The 22,277-nt window shown below is 48.3% G+C and overlaps 1 protein-coding gene across 1 annotated transcript in view; it reads left to right on the forward strand.

The window, feature by feature from the left end:
* Positions 1 to 22,277, forward strand: part of NUP214 (nucleoporin 214) — a 120,247-nt gene that overhangs the window by 63,182 nt on the left and 34,788 nt on the right. Inside the window, exons 25-27 of the mRNA XM_060250637.1 lie at positions 6,809 to 6,884; positions 10,218 to 10,326; positions 20,040 to 20,149. Of these exons, the coding sequence (XP_060106620.1) occupies positions 6,809 to 6,884; positions 10,218 to 10,326; positions 20,040 to 20,149 (295 nt within the window). The remainder of the gene's footprint in view (positions 1 to 6,808; positions 6,885 to 10,217; positions 10,327 to 20,039; positions 20,150 to 22,277) is intronic.

Raw genomic sequence — 22,277 nt, forward strand, 5'->3', positions numbered from 1 at the left:
AACAGACACCCTGTGGGGCTGAGAGAGGTCTCCTAGAAGCTGCCCTTTCAAGGACAGCTCCTGCAAGAGCTATGGCTGACCCAAGGCCATTCCAGCAGCTGCAAGTGGAAGAGTGGGGAATCAAACCCGGTTCTCCCAGATAAGAGAGCTATGGCTGACCCAAGGCCATTCCAGCAGCTGCAAGTGGAGGAAGGAGGAATCAAACCCGGTTCTCCCAGATAAGAGAGCTATGGCTGACCCAAGGCCATTCCAGCAGCTGCAAGTGGAAGAGTGGGGAATCAAACCCGGTTCTCCCAGATAAGAGAGCTCTGGCTGACCCAAGGCCATTCCAGCAGCTGCAAGTGGAGGAGTGGGGAATCAAACCCGGTTCTCCCAGATAAGAGAGCTCTGGCTGACCCAAGGCCATTCCAGCAGCTGCAAGTGGAGGAGTGGGGAATCAAACCCGGTTCTCCCAGATAAGAGAGCTATGGCTGACCCAAGGCCATTCCAGCAGGTGCAAGTGGAGGAGTGGGGAATCAAACCCGGTTCTCCCAGATAAGAGGCCGCACACTTAACCACTGCACCAAACTGACTAGTGAACAAAAATGCTACTTTGTGAGCTTCTGGCATTAAAGTTGTGAGCTACTCCATAACTTAGTTTGCTTAAGGGCCATTTTAATAATAAAAGATGAAGTAGTCAGTGACCCAAGAGAGCCGCTGCCAGTCTGAGGAGATGATACTGGCCTTGATGGACCAGTGGTCTGATTCGGTATAAGGCAGCTTCATGTGTGCACACAGCTCTCCCAGATGTCCCTAAGGAAATGGTCAGCATTCCCTCTTTGGGGGAACACTCTGAAGCATTTGCCAGACTCAGGTGTACCGGGTGGCAGCATCCCCTAGAGGAGCATCGTGCTTCTGTGCGTGGAGAACACGTGCTGCCTCTGGACCAGGCAGTAAGCTAGTTCTCCCTCCCTAACAGGTGCTGGGCTCTTCAGTGTCCTGACCCGGCCGGTGTTTGGCATTTTCTGGGATTCTGCTCTGGCTCCATCAGGTCTCCTTCATTTGCCCTGTTTTTAAAAACACCAGCGTTTGACCTTCCCCGTTCCGCAAGGACGTTTCCTCCCATGCTGCAATCCCAACAGGTGGCCCTTCGCCTTGCACTGACTTTGAAACTTCAGCCTTGGCAGTTATCAGAGGCAAGATAACGAGTGCGCTGTTTGGGGAAACCAAGGTGTCTGGTGGGCGGGGGGGGGGGATCGTCTAGGGACCAGGAAGCGCAGGCTGCTGTTTTATGGGAACGACGGAGTAGAAGTAGCAACAACCACTTAGTAGAAGTAGCAACAACCGGCCACCTCTTTTTCGTGCATAGTCTGGGACCGCAGGCTTTTTGTGTTTTGTTTCAGGTTAGCACCATCATAGAACAGAATCACAGAGTTGGAAGGGGCCGTACGGGCCATCTAGTCCAACCAAGTTAGGGAGGGACGGTGGCTCAGTGGTAGAGCATCTGCTTGGTAAGCAGAAGGTCCCAGGTTCAATCCTTGGCATCTCCAACTACAAAGGGTCCAGGCAAATAGGTGTGAAAAACATTTAACTTGAGACTCTGGAGAGCCGCTGCCATTCTGAGTAGACAATACTGACTCTGATGAACCCAGGGTCTGATTCAGTGTAAGGCAGCTTCATATGTTCGTATATTCTGGGGAGGGACGGTGGCTCTGTGGTAGAGCATCTGTTTGGTAAGCAGAAGGTCCCAGGTTCAATCCCTGGTATTTCCAACTAAAATGGACCCAGGCAGATAAGTGTGAAAAACCTCAGTTTGAAACCCTGGAGAGCCGCTGCCAGTCTGAGTAGACAATATTGACTTTGATGGACCAAGGATCTGATTCAGTATAAGGCAGCTTCATATGTTCATATATAACCCCCTGCTCACTGCAGGATCAGCCTAGAGCATCCCTGACCAGTGTTTGTCCAGCTGCTGCCAGTGAGGGGGAGCTCACCACCTCCCTCAGTAGCCAGTTCATCTCTTTCCAGAGAGTTCTGAGCATCTGATGCTTGGGCATCTCTGTTATAGTGCTCATTTGATTACTAAGCCTAAACTAAGAAGATGAAGAAGATGATATTGGATTTATATCCCGCCCTCCACTCCGAAGAGTCTCAGAGCGGCTCACAATCTCCTTTACCTTCCTCCCCCACAACAGACACCCTGTGAGGTAGATGAAGATATTGGATTTATACCCCGCCCTCCACTCCGAAGAGTCTCAGAGCGGCTCACAATCTCCTTTACCTTCCTCCCCCCACAACAGACACCCTGTGAGGTAGATGAAGATATTGGATTTATATCCCGCCCTCCACTCCGAAGAGTCTCAGAGCGGCTCACAATCTCCTTTACCTTCCTCCCCCACAACAGACACCCTGTGAGGTAGATGAAGATATTGGATTTATACCCCGCCCTCCACTCCGAAGAGTCTCAGAGCAGCTCACAATCTCCTTTACCTTCCTCCCCCACAACAGACACCCTGTGAGGTAGATGAAGATATTGGATTTATACCCCGCCCTCCACTCCGAAGAGTCCCAGAGCGGCTCACAATCTCCTTTACCTTCCTCCCCCAGAACAGACACCCTGTGAGGTGAGTGGGGCTGGAGAGGGCTCTCACAGCAGCTGCCCTTTCACGGACAACCTCTGCCAGAGCTATGGCTGACCCAAGGCCATGCTAGCAGGTGCAAGTGGAGGAGTGGGGAATCAAACCCGGTTCTCCCAGATAAGAGTCCGCACACTTAACCACTACACCAAACTGGCTCTCTGAACTAGGCAAGACAGGGGAAACATGGGTGGCAAAGCAGACGCTCCAGTGGTAGTGTCCCTCACATGGTGCAGTCAGGTGCCCCACCATGGGTGAGGCTTCTTGTTTTGCCATGGGTGGAGTTCAGGGCGTTTTTTGTAGCAGGAACTCCTTTGCATATTAAGCCACACACCCCTGATTTGGCCTATCCTCCAAGAGCTTTCAGGGCTCTTAGTACAGGCCTGCCGTAAGCTCCAGGAGGACTGGCTGTATCAGGGGTGTGTGATCTAATATGCAAAGGAGTTCCTGCTACAAAAAAAAGTCCTGGTGGAGTTACAGCTACCAGTGTCCTCTCTTTCACCTAGCGAGGTCAAGTTGCGTCCTCCCCCTGGGAATGCAGGAGGCCCAGCTGGGACTGTGGTGCCGTTGCAGCCACAGAACATCTCTCTCCCATAAAGCCCCCTCGTGCCACTTCGAATGCTTTATGTCCCTTTACAGGCGGGTGGATACTTGACCCAGCCTTGGATACTTGACATGTTGGCACAAAGCCTTCAACAGCCTTAGCAGACAGCTCCAGGTGGGAGAGGACAGGGAAGCTTGCTTTCTTCCCCTATCTTTATGTTTAACTTTTCCTTTTTGTTTCTCTTTCTCACTTGCGTTAATCAGACCAAGCCACTGTGGTTCTCTGGAGTTCACTGAAATTGCTGCGCAGTCCTAAGTTCTGTGTTTTACTTCATTTGTATCATTTCTGATAAAAACTGGGGCACCAGTTTGAGCAGATCCTTCCTGTTTAATGAGGGTATCTGCCGCTCTCTTGTGCTGCCTTTTTTCCCTGTTCTTGAGCTAAAGAAGATAGCAAAAAGAAGATGCTGGTAGTGGTGGTCGGGTTCAGTTTGCATGGTTCAGCCACAGTGCCAAAGCATGCTGTGGCACTACATTTTACCCTAGCTGTGCAGTAAGGTTGCCAGTCCCCAGGTCCCAGCATGGGATCCCCCTTTTTCGGGAGTTTCCACTTGCCAGTAGTCAGCTATTTACAGTTTATTGTAAATAACTGGAGAGCCAGTTTGGTGTAGTGTTTAAGTGCGTGGACTCTTATCTGGGAGAACCGGGTTTGATTCCCCGCTCCTCCACTTGCACCTGCTAGCATGGCCTTGGGTCAGCCATAGCTCTGGCAGAGGTTGTCCTTGAAAGGGCAGCTGCTAGGAAAGCTCTCTCAGCCCCACCCACCTCACAGGGGTGTCTGTTGTGGGGGAGGAAGGTAAAGGAGATTGTGAGCCGCTCTGAGACTCTTCGGAGTGGAGAGCAGGATATAAATCCAATATCTTCTTCTTCTTCTTCTATTTGGTTATTGCTGGCCAGCTGGTCGGCAGGAGAAACCCCCACCCCCAAACAGCAACATCGCTGCGTGACATCCCCAGTGCGATGACCTCACACGGAAGTAGCATCATCGCACTGGGGATGTCGTGTGGGAATGCTCTGGTTGTTGGCAGAACTCTATGGTTTGAGGGCAATTTTACCATAGAGCAGGGGTGGCCAACAGTAGCTCTCCAGATGTTTTTTTGCCTACAACTCCCATCAGCCCCAGCCAGCATGGCCAATGGCTGGGGCTAATGGGAGTCATAGGCGAAAAAACATCTGGAGATCTACCTTTGTCCACCCCTGCCATAGAGTTTTGCTCCAAGCCAGAGCACTGCCGCGTGACATCCTTGACAAGATGACATCATTTTTGTGTGATGTCATCACATTGCAGAGCCCTGCCCCACTCCCAGAAGGCTCTCTCCCACCCCCCACCAGTGCACCATTGGGATCTGACTATGTAGCCTTATCCCAGCTGGCTATAAAGAGTTCTTGCATCACAAGGCAGTATCCTGCTTTGTCCTCTATGTAGGGTTTTGCTGATTCCAAGGGCTGGGTGGGGGGGTTAGCTTGTTATGCAATTGCTATGCCAAAAGCAGCTATTTGCATTTGCACTGGGCCAGACAAAGTTGATGACATTTTGCATTGGGGGAGCGGGGAGAGAAAATGGTCCAGCTATTTATTTATTTATAACCTTTTTATGCTGTCTTTCTACCCGGTCTGGGTCCACAAGGTAGCAAACATTATTTAATTATTTATTCATTCATTCATTGGACTTATATTCATTAAAACATTTGAACAATTAAAACGCAGATAAAATGACAGAATATTTCAATTAAAAACACAGAAACAGCACTAGAAGGAGGGGCCAGTAACTGTTATTGAGGGTATGCCAGACCCCCCAAAAAATCTTCACCTACTGGTGAAAGATGCCGACACAGGGAGACAGGCGAATCTCCCTGGGGAGGGAGTTCCAAGCTATTTGGTGCCACAGCAGAGAAGGCCCTTTCGCAGGTTGCCACTCATCTGGCCTCAGGTGGCAGGGGCAACTGAAGCAGGCCTCTGAGGATGGCCAGAGTGGGTGGATAGGCTCATATGGGAGAGGGTGGTCCTTATGCCAGTGGAGTTCTTGTAACTGGCACAAGCGTAATACGTAATGTTACTCTGACAAAGAGACGGCCAAACGTGCTTAATATAAGAGCCACATAGAATTAACGTCAGTATTGGGGGGTTTTAGTTTATGTAAGGACTTGGATTTGTCTTAAGTTTCTTAAAGCCTGACCTGCTCCTTCTCGGTCCAGCTTCCCTCCCTGGGAAAGAATCTGCAATGTTCAGGCCTCTTTCTTTCCCCATCTTGCGACACCAGTCTCTTTGAACCGGTGTAAATAGCTGGATGGATTTGGAAAAGGCCAGCGGGAAAGGCTAGTCCAGCGCAGCAGTTGAGGCCGTGTGCTTGGTTGATACTTTGCCTCTGCCATGAGCTCACGAAATGGCTGGCTGCTTTCCCCCCTCGTCCTCTGCAGTGTGGGGAGAACTGATGATCTACCTTACAGGGTCATTGGAAGGGTGACAGCATGTTAAAGGTTTAGAGCAGGGGTGTCGAACTCATTTGTTATGAGGGCTGGATTTGACATAAATGAGACCTTGTTGGGCCAGGCCATGTGTGTATTTATTTAAGGTTAGGTAGCAGAGATTTGTATATAAATCTCTGCTACTTAATCTTTATAAAGGACACAGACAAATAAAAAGCTTAAAAGAAAAAGACTTAAAACATGCTTAAAACATTAGCATTCGTTGGTCTTAAAGGTGCTTTCTTTGTATCTCTCCTGTGCGATCCAGGGAACTGGGCAAAGGGAGCTCTGGCTCTTTCCTTCCTTCCCCAGGGGGCCAGGAGGGGAGGAGCCTCAGGCAATAGAGGAAAGAGAGGCTTGGCTCAGTAGCTCTGCTGTGTGATTGAGAGAGCCCGGCAAAGCAAGCTCTCCCTCCCTCCTTTCCTACCAAAGGGAGGAGCCTCAGCCAATGGAGAAATAGAGGTTTTGCTCTGCAGCTCCTGTACGATTGAGCAAGCCTTGCAAAGCAAGCAAGAGAGAGGGAGAAGGAAGCAGATGTCAGCCAGTTGCTTGGGGGCCTGATAGGAGCCCTCTAGGGGGCTGATTTGGCCCCTGGGCTGCATGTTTGACACCACTGGTTTAGAGCCAGCTAGCTTTTCCTCTCTCACCTTCTATTAGTCCTTGTTTCATATGGTTTTTGTCCATGTGGGTCCCACAGCCCTTAGCATAGCCTTTTTCTCCAGCAGGAAAGTTGGTTGGTTCCAACCCAATGTTGGTTTTGATCACTATAAGCTGCTTTGACAGCCAGTTTTTGGCAGAAATTTGGGTTCCAAATATGATTAATTTGTTTCTCACCCTCCTTCCAAGGGATTGGGGAGGGTGGATTATTTGTAATTAAGTAAATGCAGTACTTTGAATGCTGTTTCCAGAGCAGCAACTCATGCAGAGATGCAGCAGGCAGCTGTAGATCACAGGAGTCTGTCAGGTTACAGTTCTCTCCCAGCCGCAGTTTGCAACTGGCAGCACAGCACTGTGTTGATCATGGAAGCTGGAGACTTTGTGAAAAAGGCAGAGTATACATGAAGTAAAAAAAAAATAGTTGGCAGTTAGAGGGCTCTAAAATCTTCTTTTTCCCATTCCTCCTAGATCGTCAGTTCCTCAATCTACAGCTCAAGTCACACACCAGGTTTTGACTGCAGCTGCTACAAATCAAGCCAACCAGGTATCTCTTGCATCCTGAACCCTTTTCCTCTCTACAAGCTAGGCAGCAGGGTTTTTGTTTTTTTTTAGCTTTCTCTCTGGCTGGGTGTTTATCTGCCTCACAGCTCCTTATCCTCCATGAAGTCTCCAGAGCCCCATTCAGAGGAGCTGTGAATCGTTCTCCAGCCTTTTATTTGTTTGTTTGCTTCTTTCTAACAGTAGCTTCCAGCGTGCAAAGAGCTTTAAAACGCTCATATGCCGTAATGTGCACACCCCTAGCCCCATTCTTCAGAAAAGCAACCTCTGAGGCACAATCCAGCCTTTAAGCACTTTCACTTCCTGTTGAGCCCCACAACTGAGTTAAGCAGGTGCTTAAATCCTGTCCGTTGAAGCCCACAGGATGCAGGTGCTTACGTTTGTGTGGCTGATGCCCTGGTTTTGTAAGCAAACCATGGAAATTTTGTCCGTTGACTGCCAGCCGCAGTGCCGTAAGATTTGTGCCATTCTCTCAGTCTTGTTGCCGAGGGATAGCACTGCATTGCCTCCTGTATTTCCCTGCCTGCTTCTGTCCCAACAAGGATGGGGAATAGCAAATTCAGGGAGGGATAGGATAATTCCATTTGCCTGTACTAAGCTCAGAGCTTCAGAGGTGATATGATCACCATCTTCAAGTACTTGAAGATGTGCCATATAAAGGATGGTGTGGAATTGTTTTCTGTAGCCCCAGAAGGTAGGACCAAAACCAGCGGGTTGAAATTAAATCAGAAGAGCTTCCAGCTCAACATTAGGAAGAACTTCCTGACAGAGCGGTTCCTCGGTGGAACAGGCTTCCTCAGGAGGTGGTGGGCTCTCCTAGAGAGCCAATTTGGTGTAGTGGTCAAGTGTGTGGACTCTTACCTGGGAGAACCGGGTTTGATTCCCCATTCCTCCACTTCCTGCACTTGCAGCTGCTGGAATGGCCTTGGATCAATGGCCGTAGGTCTCGTAGGAGTTGTCCTTGAAAGGGCAGCTTCTGGGAGAGCTCTCTCAGCCCCACCCACCTCACAGGGTGTCTGTTGCGGGGAGGAAGTAAAGGAGATTGTGACCGCTCTAAGATTCAGAGTATCGAGTGGGATATAAATCCAATACATCTATCTCTTTCTTTCTTTCTTTCTTTCTTTCTTTCTTTCTTTCTTTCTTTCTTTCTTTCTTTCTTTCTTTCTTTCTTTCTTTCTTTCTTTCTTTCCTTCCTTCCTTCCTTCCTTCCTTCCTTCCTTCCTTCCTTCCTTCCTTCCTTCCTTCCTTCCTTCCTTCCTTCCTTCCTTCCTTCCTTCCTTCCTTCCTTCCTCCCTCCCTCCCTCCCTCCCTCCCTCCCTCCCTCCCTCCCTCCCTCCCTCCTTTCTTGGAGATTTTTAAACAGAGACTAGATGACCATCTGACAGCAATGCTGATCCTGTGAATTTAGAGGGAGGTGTTTGTAAATTTCCTGCATTGTGCAGGGGGTTGGACAAGACGACCCGGGGGGCCCTTCCAACTCTATGATTTGGGTTTCATCTCCACCTCTTCCTTGCTGGGATAAAGTAGGCACGCAAACACTCTGGCAGCGCAAAAGCGGGCACCATAACAGTTTCCCTCAGTGGTGAGACTGAGAGAACGAGGTGGAGCTTGGAGCTCCGTAGCTGGCAGTACCAGAGGACTGGCTGTTTGCAATTCCCAATATGGACGCTTGCATTTCACCCCAGGCAATACATTTGCATTGCATGTAATTGGTTGCCTGTTGTCCATGGCCCCAGCCCGCCCAGCGGTCTGTCAGCCTGAGACTCTTTTGTTCCCCACCGTTAGCTAGACCTCATAAGGTTGTTATTGGAATGGTAAAGGGTTGTAAAACAAGCTGAATGTCAAAACATTGGCATGGTAAGGGTCAAAAGGTGGCTTGGAAGATGAAAGGAAGCCAAAGAGAGATGATGGAAGCTGTGGGACGCCACATTTACAAGGTCTTTCTATTGGTGTAATTGTCTCACACACTCATACTCCAGCTTAGAAGCCCTGGCAGCTGCCACCACAGCCTTTGTTTTATTCTCTCACCTCTCCTGGTTTTTTAGCTACCTCTCTTCTTCCTTGCAACCGGGTTTCCTTTCTGCCTCTGCCTCCTGCAGCAGTCATTTTGTGGCTGGCCCCGCCTCCTGTGGCAGCCATTTTGGTGATTGTGTTCACTACCCTGTGCCAGAATTCCAAAGGGGGCCCATAAGCTAAAAACAATTGGAGACCCTACTTCAAAGAACGGAGGGGCTGCCATTCTGGCGTGAGAGACCCGCCGGGCCCAGGCTGAAAACTTTTCCCTCAAAAGCGAGGCAAGCTCCAGGGATCCCTGCCATTAATCTGCCATTGGCATTGACCGTGGTACCCGTCATTTATCTTTGTTGTGTCTCTCTCGCTTGTACTCTTATCTCTTCGTTTGGAATGCAGCTGGTCTGCCGCTGATGGCCCTAGACTACCTCCAGCATCTGGGCTGGCCTGCCTGTCCCTGATAACTGGAACTATCCCGTTCTGAAAGATTAAACTTAAAACAAAGCAAAAACACAGAAGGTCGTTAATGCATCCAACATCCTTTTTTCCACTTGCACCCTTTTCATCATAGCAGAAAAGTGCTGAATCCATCTCACAGATCCGTGAGACTTGGGCCTGCAGGAATAGGTTGATTAGGCCTGTCTTGCACTTTTGTTTCTTTATGTCTTGCCTTCCAGGTTAGCGTTAGTATGGTTTTCAGCAGGTGTCTCCAGCTAGAACGGTGTCCCCCTCAATGCCTTGAGATGTGGGTTAGTTGCTGCTTAAGGGCACAGTGTAGTTTAATGGTTAGAGCAGAGGTGGGTAAATTTGGGGGGAGGGGTTCCACATTCCAGAACTTTCCATCCAGCCCTCAGGGTGCTTAATGGTTTGCTGGGGACACCTTTCCACAATCCATCCCCAAAAATGTGTTAAGCAACTGGAGTCATTAAGAACAAGAGTGGAAGAGAAGGCCACAACAAGCAACAGCTTTTGGTGGCTTCTGGCATTGGATGCTGGCTCTTTCTGTTAATGATACCACTGGCTGCAACCAGTTGCAAGAGCCAGCATCCAATGCAGAGCCCCAATGGTTCTTCCTTTACAAAGAAAATTTGCTTTTTTTGAGAGGGCCATGTATGCAGCTTTAAGAGATTACACATTTGCATTCAGTTCACAGGTCAGGAAAGAGGAAATTATAGCTGCAACTTAAAATTTTAATTAAAAAGACTTAATTTTCCCACATCATCTATTTTATCCATCAGCACTGAGCCCTCAAAGCCCTTTCTCCTGTTTCCTCTGTGACCAAACGGCTTTGCTTCCTCCGTGCTTTTAGGTTCCTCTGGCAGGATCCCTTACGATGCAGCCTCCGCCCACCTCCGCTTCCTTAGCGGGCGTCGTCAGCACGTCCACCAGTCAGACCACGTCAGGCAAAAAGAATTCAGGTCAGTTCCCTTCGTGTGGAAGCATGATTTTTAAAAATGGGATTAACCGTTCACAGCTATGGGGCATCATTCATAACAAAGCAAGAGAGGAAAGCGGCAGGAATCCATCATTTAAAAAAAAATTATCGTTGTTGTTTGCATACCGCTTCCCCTGTGTGCAAGGCGCTTTGCAAGAGAAAGGCCATGGGTTGGTGTTAGAGCTGCTTCTTGGCACGCAGAAGGTCCCAAGTTCAGTTCCCAGCGTCTCCAGGTAAAAAGGACCGGGCAGCGGTACGAAACAAATGGAAAGAGATCGTATATACCAAACTATAGAACTTTGCATACTGTAAAACGATTAGGAAAATGTTCAATAACTTAATAGGAGACCCTGAAGTATGTAAAAATAAAAGGTGACACGAATGCCTGAGACCCTGGAGAACTGCAGCCTGTCTGAGTAGATAAAACAAGACTGACCTTGATGGATCAAGGCTCTGATTCAGTGTAAGGCATCTTCATGTCTTCATGGACTACTCTGATCTGGCTCAAAAGCACAGACCCTAACAGTGAGCTTTGTAGCTATGTGCCATGATTTGAACCTCAGCTTTCCTGAACACTCTGTGTGTGTGTGTGTGAGAGAGAGAGAGAGAGTGACTGTGTGTGTGTATGCACACACCCACAAAAAAAAAATTCCAAATCCGTCTTTTCAGAAGCAATCAAATAATCAATTGCACTACAGGCCCGGCTGGAGCCAAAATTTGTATTCACCAGGGCATGCAGGAACGGTGGTGTGGGCGATGAAAGCAAATGTTGAATGAATGAAGCTGCTTCTATTTGGTCCTCACCAGTGTCCCCTCTAAGCTGAGTTAGTGTGAGCTAGCTCACAGATTTTTAGCCTCCAGCTCACAGATTTTTGTCTTAGCTCAGGAAGGAGGACCCCAGAGCACACTAATTTATACAGGAGCTCACCACTTTAATGCCAGGAGCTCACAAAGTAGAATTTTTGCTCACGAGACTCTGCAGCTTAGAAGGAACATTGGTCCTCACCCACAATTGAACATAAGAGGTTGAACATGAAGGCTTCAAAAAGCAGCACAGATCAGTTCTAATGCCCATCTAGGCTTACAGCCACTTTCCATGTTTAGGCTAAAAGGTTTATTTTTACATCCTGTAATGGGAAGTGCTTTCCCACATGTACTTTTTGCAAACCGTGTTCAAAATGTCCACAGATCTCTGCTTCTCCCTCAGGGTGGTGTGTGAAGGGTAGGATCCTTTTATAGTATGTATTTTTCACCCAGTGGGTGAAAGCATAGGTCAGTTGCTTTCCACCATCTGTCTTTAAGATGGTGCAGACATCCTTAAAGAGGGGAAGAGAGGAGAGCATGTGAGTTGGCGAAAGGGAAACTTAAGAGTGAGACTAGAAGAGGAAGTAGGCAAGGGCCATGATTCACAGGAGAAAACAGGACAGTGCTTCCTTGTCCCCTGCCCTCAGAGGAGCAGCAAGAGGATAGGGCAGGGGAGCACCTGGAAGTCACTTCCTGTTTCAGTTCCCTGCATCTCCAGTTAAAAAGGACCAGGCAGTAGGTGACGCGAATGCCTGAGATCCTGTTTCCGAACAGGAAGTGATGTCATGACATGCCAGAAATTTCAGAAATCTCTAAAATCATTGAGATTTTTGAAATCCCAAGTGTCATAACATTACTTCTTGTTTTGAAGCAGGAAGTGACTTCCAAGAAATCTCCTTCTGCAGTGTTCCCGGGAACTGCATTCCAAAATACAACCCGTGGTAAAAGTTGAGAGAGCAGAAACATTTGAACAGCCAATCATTTCAGAGAATTCCACAGGTAATCAGCACACGCAGAACACCTGTGTACACAATGCATGGTGAGTGTGTCAGGAGGCTCTAATTCAGATATCAGGCCATGATTAAGAAAACCTAAGCTTCTGGGGTTGCGCGATGTCTTTCTGAACTTGCAGTAGCTTGTGATTGACCAGCATGCTGAAATCAGGAACTGAGGTCTGAAGTGCATCTTACAAACCATGGTTTGGTGTGATGTCTGAATGGTGACCCGAGTTAGCCTATGTCTCCGAGTTGGACTATGTCTCCCAAGGCAGCACTGCCCGTAGAGAAGTGAAAAAACTTACAAAGTAGAGGTCTGAAAGCACAGGAAGTGAAAACACCATTGAGTCTTAAACACGAGCTGCTTGTTCTCATGCTTTGGAAGCTTAAATTGCAGTTAGCACAAACAGTGGTTTGGTCTGATGTCAGGATGGCCCCTGTTCCTTCCTTCCACTAGAAGCATCTGTGGTGGACGTGTATTTGGAAAGAGGAGAAGGGATTCTCCTTGTAGGGTGGCAGAAAGTGCTGCTGAATCGCAACCAACTTACAGTGACCCCCAGAGTTTTCAAGGCAAGAGACATTCAAAGGTGATTTGCCACTGCCTGCCTACGTGCATGGTCTGGTGTGACAGCTGTGTTAGTCCGCTGTAGCAAAATAAAGCAAAAGTCCAGTACCACAACAGATGAACAACACTGATTTCAAAAAGAGCTTTTTGTGCATCCACTTGAGCTGTGACTTCAAAAGCTCATACCGAGATGTCGCTAGCCTTCAAAGTACCCGCTGGACTTTTCCTTTATTGGTCTATGGAACGGTACCCTTTGGAATGGAAGTATCAGCATCAGATTGCTGGCCCCATTCCATGTCCGTCTGTACTTTCCTGTCTGATTTCTGAGCTTTCATGTTCGCATCTGATGAAGGCACCTGTCAGATGCAGTCTCCTGGGAACCCTCTAACTCTCACTCGTAAAAAGCTTTGAGGCTGCTGTGAAGCAGGAACTGAATACTCCAGAGTCACAGGAGTCTTCAGTATTCCGCAAACGAATTCGAACTGCATCGGGTCACGTTGAACTTGTAGCTGTACATACGGCAAGCATAGCCATATGAACGGGGTGCGGGGGGGATTGTGGCTTCCAGAAAGAATGAGCCTCTAAGCATAGAAAGTCCAGGAACTTGGTGGAGGACTGACTGAGTTAAGAAACGCCATTTACAGAACTTCTTTTGGGTGCACGTTTGAAAGGGAGATTGTGCATTTTTAGATAAATACTGGAATCCCTTCCAGGTTGTGTCAATGCAGTTTTAGATGCCTTATATCCGGGGTGTCAAAACATATAGCCCGGGGGCCAAATCAGGCCCCCGAGCGACTGGTTCTCGTCTGCTTCCTTCTCCCCCTCTCTTGCTTCCTTCTGCATCTCAGCTTGCTTTGCAAGGCTTGCTCAATCGCACAGGAGCTACAGAGCAAAACCTCTGTTTTCTCTATTGGTTGAGGCTCCTCCCCCTCCTGGTCCCCTGAGGAGGGAGGGAAAGAGCCAGAGCTTCCTTTGCCCAGTTCCCTGGATCCCATCGGATAAATACAAAGAAAACACCTTTAAGACCAGCAAGCGCTAAGGTTTTAAGATTGTTGTATTAAGTTTTTTTACAAAAATGTTTAATTGTTTTTGTGTCCTTTAAAAAGTTTATATCTCTGCTACCCAATCTTAAATAGGTACACACATGGACCCGGCCTGGCCCGACAAGGTCTCATTTATGTCAGATCCTGCCCTCATAACAAATGAGTTCAGCACCCCTGCCTTATATGATCACAGGGACTAGAAAGTTGTTTAAAACACCTAATAGGTGTGATTCTTGGGAGAGGCTTTGCACGTGAAGGGCCATGTCCCATACTCTGTGACCAGTGCCTTTTCCCAAGCCTCCTGCTATGGAACTCTGCTGGTTCAGCATATCCCAGTTTCTTCCTTGCTGCTGCAGCTGCACAGATCCTTCAGAAGCAAGCTCTGTTGCGGTGTGCAGCACACAAGAGACAAAGCCAAGTCTCCTGGCATTTGGGCAGCAAGGGGGGAAATTAAAATAAAAACCAGCCACCGCTTTCTTGAGCGAGATGGAACGGTCCGATTTAGGCCTGTCAGTCATTTTCTGTCTTTTGCGAATACTTTGTTGTTATGGTGATGATTTCAAGAGAGATGTTTGTCAGCAATCTCTTGAGTGGCTTTTGCATGCACTAAAAAATATCTTCTGGGAGCTTGTGACTGCCAGCTTCTCTCTCTTGCAGGACAAATCCAGATTTATGGCCCTGCTTTGGGTAACTAAGCGGCCCTGTGGCGCAGAGTGGTAAAGCAGCAGTACTGCGGTCTGAACTCTCTGCTCATGACCTGAGTTCAATTCCAGCGGAAGCTGGATTCAGGTAGCCAGCCCAAGGTTAACTCAGCCTTCCATCCTTCCGAGGTCGGTCAAATGAGTCCCCAGCTTGCTGGGGGGAAAGTGTAGATGACTGGGGAAGGCGATGGCAAACCATCCCATAAAAAGTCTGCCTTGAAAACATTGTGAAAGCAACATCACTCCAGAGTCGGAAGCGACTGGTGCTTGCACAGGGGACCTTTCTTTTCCTTTTCCTTTGGGTAACTAACCGCGCAGTCCTTACGGAGCGTCACTGCAGCGCAAGCCCATTGAAATGAATGGGCTTAAAGTGGAGTCATTTTCCTTAGGACTGCACTGTATCTGTCAGCAGCTGAAAGACCAAGGTGGGTCGCTCTTGCTCTTTTCTTCTGCTGCAGACAGGAGTCCAGGAGCACCTGACAGACTGAAAACAAAACCATGGCAGGTTAAGAGCTTTGGTGAGTCACTGCTCAGAAGTGAGCCCAGTGACTCACGAAAGCTCATCCCCTGCCACAAATTTTATTAGTCTTTGCGGTGCTACCGGGCTCTTGCTCTTTTCTGCCGCTGCAGCTGAAGCCTTTTCTTTTTTTTCTTTTCTTTTGACGTTTCGAAAAATGTCTTGAGAAACCTCAGAGATATGCAGAAAGAAAAGTGAAATCAGTAAACGAGTAAGTAGATATTCAAAACGCAAGTAACGTGTCGAGCAGCGGTACGAAACGAATGGAAAGAGATCGTACATACCAAACTATAGTACTTTGCATACTGTAAAACGATTATGAAAATTAGGGTTTGTAGAATCTTTCGGGCTCAAGTGCCATGTTCTACTGGAGAAAGTTTTCCTTCCAGACGTTTCGTTCTCAGCTGCGGAGAGCATCCTCAGTGGTGTTGCAGCCGGAGCAGGCGCTCTGACCTTCTTGGCTGCTGTGCATTGAGTGAGATAAGGAAAATGTTCAATAACTTAATAGGAGAACCTGAAGTATGTAAAAATAAAAACAAATTCACTCCATATAGAGCTACACAAAGTATGAGGTTTGATGAGGAGAAAGGGAGGGAAGGAGAGAAAGAAGGAATGAAGAAGAGGGGGAAAGGGTGGGAGGGAAACAGGGAGCATGCAGTAGGAATAAGGCGAATAAAGGAAACAGAAATCACAGCTAAACAGTAGTGTCCACTCCTGTGTCTAGAAAGAAGAGTAAGAAACAAAGGCAGGGAAAGAGAATTAAAAGTAGACCGTAGACATTTGTGAGGAAAACCTTTTCTTTTTAGTTCACAAACAACATACAAGAGACATCAAAATTGCCGGCTTCCTCAGCGATGTGATGTGAGGATTTGGTGGGGAGGCCAGGAATTGTTACTGCTTGCTCTTTTGAAGAGAAACAAGACCCCTGAGCAGGGGTGGAATTCTAGCAGGAGCTCCTTTGCATATCAGGCCACACACCCCTGATGTAGCCAATCCTCCAAGAGCTTACAAAAAAGAGCCTTGTGAGCTCTTGCAAGATTAGCTACATCAGGGGTATGGCCTAATATGCAAAGGAGCTCCTGCTAGAATTCCACCCCTGCCCCTGGGGTCTGTGCGTTTGTAAGTGAGTGAGAATCACTGTCATCCTGCCCAGAGGGTCTGAATGCTGCATGATTGTTGTTGCCGTGTGGAATGTACAGAGGTCCGCAGAAATTAGCCCTTGCCACTGGCTCTGTGAAGTGCGGAGCTCGCTCAAGTACATCTGAGGCCCACCATGACTGCCAGGGCAAGCGCGTGCGCGCACACACACAACCCTGCTTGCTGGTTCTGAGGACAAGAGCTTGTCGGTGTCATGCCGAGAGAAGCTTGGAGAGCCACGAGTGTGCCCTGGCTGCTTTTCTGCCATGGCATCTCCAGCCATGTCCTTAAAGAACCGGTGCAGTCACAGTATCTGACTGGGACAGCTCTCAGGAGGAGCAGGGGTTGGCTCATCAGCATATATGAACATATGAAGCTGCCTTCTACTGAATCAGACCCCTCTCAGTCCCTCAAAGCCAGTATTGTCTAAGACTGGCAGCGGCTCTCCAGGGTCTCAAGCTGAGGTTTTTCACGCCTACTTGCCTGGACACTTTTTTTCTCTTTCTTTTTTAATTTCAATTTTATTGTAACAAAAAAAAATGTTACAAACGAGAACTTAAAGCTTGTACAAAAGTTATATCAAAGTTTGGTTTTACAAAAAAGAACAAGCATAGATCAATCAATTACAGAACAGTAAAGTTCAGCAATTCTGGAGGCAATATTTCTTCTGCAGAGGCAATTTAGTTCACATATTCAAGATAAGGAAACCATTTTTCAATAAAGTTATTCTTATAGTTCGGTGTTTCCATGATTAAAAGCTGTGTGGACAATTTATCTTGCCTTATAAGCTCCCTGACTTTCGCAAACCATTCATCCATAGTAGGAAGACTAGTTTTTTCCTGGACACTTTTTAATTGGAGATGCCGGGGGTTGAATCTGGGACCGTCTGCTTACTAAGCAGATGCTCTACCACTGAGCCATCGTCCCTCCCCAAAGTGGACTGAAAGGCTGGGGGGGAGGGCAGCCAACTCGCCTTCTCGATCACGGCTGAGGGAACAGCCAATAGCGAGAAAGGGCACAGCTCAAATTATTACCCAAAAGTAATTATTTTTAGAAAAGAATGATTGAAGAATGTGCAGAATTGTTCAAATAACGTTTTGTGAGAATATACAAAATTCTAATCATACGCAAAAAATTTTTACAAGTAGGCAGGTGTGCAAATCCGGTTAAAGTCTCCAACTCCCGACTTAACGGACTGCAAAAGATGTCATACGTTGGCTCTCCAAAAAAATTTCAAATGGAGACCTGCTCCTTCCTTCAGTGCTCATGCGATTATGCAGATGTGCCCCCCCCCCCCAGTCCTTGGTTTGGTGTTCCTTTTGAAGGGAACAGCCAAGGCAGGAACTGGGAGCCTTGAATGCTGTCTGTCCGGGGCGGAGGGAGCCCCAGCTTCCAGGGCAGTGGTTGCATCTAGGGTGGCAGCCTTCCCTTAGGAACCGCTCCATCTGTGGAGGAGCAGCGGTAGCCGAGCCCTCGTGAGTCACCACTTCTGAGAAGCGTGAGGATGAGGCTGGTCTTCACATAAGTGGTGTTTATAGCAGTGGCCCCCGACCTTTTTGGCAGCAGGAACCGGTTTTGTGGAAGACAATTTTTCCACGGACCAGTGGAGGGGGGTGCTGGGGTTTTTGCTGCCCCCACTCCTACACCCATCCCTGCCCCACCCATGGGGGTCTTTAAATTAAGAGTAGGTGAAGGTCTCTGCCTCACTCTGCGGCCTGGTCGCTAACAGGCAATGCACCGGTACCAGTCTGCAACCCGGGGACTGGGGACCCCTGTTTTATAGGGAGGAGCAAGGGCATCGTGGTTCAGCATTACCCCACCGACACATTTCTCCAGGCAGCTCCGGCAGTTCATCAGGCACAGCTGGCCTCAGCAAGGATGCACTTCTGCCATCTGTTCCAAGGGGCAAGGTTTCAACAGTCCGGGCTTTTTAATACAGAGGAGAGAGATTTGGGCTGATGTAGCAGCCGAAATTTATGCTCGGAGTGGCCAAAACTTCATGGTTGTCCCAAGCATCCGCACCAAAGCAGGTGGCACACAGCCCCTTTTCCTCCCTCCCCACCTTCAAGCTCAGAAATGTGTGTGTGGGGGGGGGTTGTCCACATCACCTTGCCCTTTTGGTGTAGTGCTTAAGCGCGTGGACTTTTATCTGGGAGAACCCGGTTTGATTCCCCACTCCTCCACTTGCACCTGCTGGAATGAAGAACCAGGTTTGATTCCCCACTCCTCCACTCACAGCTGCTGAAATGGCCTTGGGTCAGCCATAGCTTTGGCAGAGGTTGTCCTTGAAAGGGCAGCTGCTGTCAGAGCTCTCTCAGCCCCACCTACCTCACAGGGTGTCTGTTGTGGTGGAGGGGGGGAAGGTAAAGGTGATTGTGATTGCTCTGAGATTCAGAGTATAGCAGGGGTGGCCAAGGGTAGCTCTCCAGATGTTTTTTGCCTACAACTCCCATCAGCCCCAGCCAGCATGGCCAATGGCTGGGGCTGATGGAAGTTGTAGGCACATCTGGAGAGCTACCGTTAGCCACCCCTGGAGTCTAAGGCGGGATATAAATACAGTATCATCTTCTTCTTCTTCAAAGTTAGTCCCAGGCACTGGTGCTGCTACATACAGAGCCAGTGCACTCTCTTCCATGTCTCCAGAGCGGGAAAGGGACATCAGCCTTTGTGCTGCCTGGGATTTCTGTGTGCGCTGGGACAGGGGCAGTTTTTGCTGATTTTTTTCTTTAAACACTCCCCCCCAAAAAACATGCACACAGGAGACCCTGTGATTCTCCCATCCTGCTGGGAGCATCATTTTGGGGCTGCCAGGGGAGAAGGGAGTCAGAAAATTCCCCACCCTCGTGCCACGGCAGGCTCCAAGCCCGTGTTCTGCTGGAGAGCCGCTCAGCTTCTTGGATTCTAGTGCTGGCTTATGCTGCCTCCTAGGCCTGCTTCATGACAGAGCTTGATATCTTTTACAAAGTCAATGAATTTTAAAAAGTCATTATTTCAAACATTTCAGCCTTTGCCTTCCAGCCGGCTCTTTGTGTTTCTTCCAAAATAGGCTCACAATGGAGATAATGCAAAAAGCACTGTTAAAAACAAGCACCCCAATAAAAATCACAGAGGGGAAGCAGCCTGTAAGTTACAAGCGCAGCCAAATGGGCCCACCACCAAGTTGGGCCAAGTGGAAGCACCTTTTTAAGCATCTGCAAAGTGGCCCGTGGGACAGAAAGCCCTCTTTGGGAGTTCCTCTGAAGAATCGACAGAGTGGAAAGAGCCACAGAGTGGCCAAGCAGCAGAAGAAGCCCTAAAGTGCCAGTGGATGCCAGCTTTTCTCTCAAACACTGGGAGGGGGGGAGAAGGAAGGGGAAGCAGCCCAGTTCCTCTCTGCACAACACAGAGACAGAGGAAGGAAGCCAAACAGAGCTCAGACTTTGCAGCCTGTGTCAGTCTTCAAGGCTACCTTTTCTCTGCACAACACAGAGCCAGGGGAAGGAAGGAAGCCAAATGGAGCTCAGACTTTGCAGCCCGTGTCAGTCTTCAAGGCTACCTTTTCTCTGCACAATAGAGAGATGGGGGAAGGAAGGAAGCAGAGCAGAGGTCATGCTTTGCTGGGGGCAGGGCTAGCTTTGGTTTTTCTTGTGACCCAGTAGTGAGGCTTCTGTGGCCCAGTACCAGGTCAAGACCCTGCAAATGGGAAACACTGCTCTAGGCTCCTGTGGCTGCTTCTGTTAATGCGTGCAGGCTTCTATCGACTCTTATTGTCATAAGTCTATAGCTGGTGAAATGAAACAGCTATGCTAAGCTGATTTGGAAGGTAGCTCAGAAGACTTGTACTGGGAAAAACCGTGGGTCAAATGGAGAGTACCTTTATATTGTATATGTACTCTATGTGCGTGCGTGTTCACATGTGCAAGCACTCTCTCTGTAACTGTCACTGTCTTTTCAGCCCAAGGGACAACGAAGACTGCTGCAACGGCCACTTCCTCTGCTGCAGCTCCAGCCCCGCCAGCTGCTTCCCAGTTCAACAAGGCGTTTGCATTTCACTCCTCAGGGTTTGTATGGCCTGCGTGCTCTCGCCCCGTCCTGCTCTTGAGCTTACAAAAAACCATTTTCTGCAGTTAATCTTCATTAGCCTTTGACATTGGTCCGCGACCCACTTCTGCGTGGTGTAACAGCACACGGTGACGTCAGTGACTGACTGAGTCCTTCCCTACCCAGATGCTTCAGTGTCTCTTTCAGCTTATCCTTCCTCGACCCACTGAGATTCCCTTCCCAAACTAGCACAAGCAACACTGTGTGAGAATGGCCAGCGTGCATTTTGGACCCAGTACACTGGTTTCTGCATCCTGGGAGTTTGTTGCAAGACCAAAATATGCACTCTTACTCGGCAGGAGTTCTTTTGTCCTGGAACGGTAGCTGTCCTAGTACAAAAGAGTTAACTTGTGCCTCTGCCAGCAGATTAAAACGAACCATTATCCAGCAGCTGCTCAGCAAAATAAGCAGATGAGACAGATAGGTTGTTGGCAGCTGCGGAAGTCAGAGACCAAAAGCCCTCTGTAAAATCACCACTTTTCATTGGAAGGAGGGACAAGGCTTGGAAGTGAGTTCTGGACCCCTGGGGCCACTGCAGAAGAGTCCACGTCTCATGTACTTCTGTACTGTTTTCCATCAAATTGCTTGGGGCAATTAGCAGTCTTTCATGGAATAGAGAAGGTAGAGAAAGAAGTAGTTTTCTCCCTTTCTCACAATACAAGAACTTGTGGGCACTCAATGAAATTGCTGAGCAGTCAGGTTAGAACGGCTAAAAGGAAGTACTTCTTCACCCAAAGGGTGAGTAACACGTGGAATTCACTGCCACAGAAGGTGGTGGTGAGTACAAGCATTCAAGAGGGGATTGGATAAGCGTATGGAGCAGAGGTCCATTAGTGGCTATTAGCCACAGTGTATTGTTGGAACTATCTGTCTGGGGCAAGCGATGCTCTATATTCTTGGTGCTTGGGAGGGGCAACAGTGTGAGGACTTCTGGCCCCACTGATGGACTTCTTAATGGCACCTGGGTTTTTTGCCCACTGTGTAGACTGGATAGGCCATTGGCCTGATCCAACATGGCTTCTCTCATGTTCTTAAGTTCAAGGGAACATATGCTATTTCAGTACACTCTATGCATATAAAATCCAGATTTATGTAATTAATTAAAACAGTTATTAGCCGTCTTTCTTCCTTATGGGTGCTCAGAGCAATTTACAATATATAAATAAAAATGCTTAAAATAGAGTATGTAACAATTCATAAAACAGAAGAAGAGCCTGCTGGGTCAGACCAGGGGTCCATCTAGTCCAGCATCCTGTCTCACACATTAGCCAACCAGTTCCTTTGAATGACCAACCACAGGGAGTAGAGGCCGAGGCCTTCCCCTGATGTTGCCTCCTGGCTCTGGGATTCAGGGGATTCGTGCCTTGTGAATGTGGAGGTTCCCCTCAGTCATCATGGCTAGTCGCCACTGATAGACTTATCCTCCCTGAATCTAGCTAATCCACTTTTAAATCAAAAATTTAAATCACCGTTTAGCACTCATTTAATCAAACACAGTCCTAAATAAAACTTGTCTTCAGCTGTGTCCTAAAGACTGAAAATGCAGGTGCCAGGGATTATTCTTCCAAAATCGTGGGGCTGCCACTGAAAAGACCCTTTCTTGTGCGCCCATCAAACAAGCTGCTTTGATTGGCGGGATAGGGAGCTAGGCCTCTCCCTGTGATCTTAATTCCCAGGCTGCTCTGCCTCATGCAAGCATGACTGGTAAGCAAGACCTGCAGTGGCAGATGTGATTCTGGGTTTTACGCATAACAGAAACTGTACTTAACTCCCACCAGAGTTTCCATGGTTCAAAGCCACCACACACGAGCTCTGAATCACACTCTGCTTTGTGTCCCTTGACCCACACTAGAGAGTATCACAAAGACCGCCACTCTCTTTTCCAGTCACTGTCCAATGCCTTCATCTCTGTAACTCCTTTCCCCAACTGTCTAACTGCCACCCTTTTTTGACATTTAGAAGCAGTTCACTAATCAGAGTGAGTTCTATTAGCTGTCACTCACTTGCAGTTCCACTAGCTAGTACTTATGTGCACTGCCTCTAGTCATGCATATGCCTGCTCTCCGTGACAGCTCCTCTGGACAACGGGGCC

This window comes from Heteronotia binoei, chromosome 12 (genome assembly GCF_032191835.1).
Source record: "Heteronotia binoei isolate CCM8104 ecotype False Entrance Well chromosome 12, APGP_CSIRO_Hbin_v1, whole genome shotgun sequence".
NCBI lineage: Eukaryota > Metazoa > Chordata > Lepidosauria > Squamata > Gekkonidae > Heteronotia > Heteronotia binoei.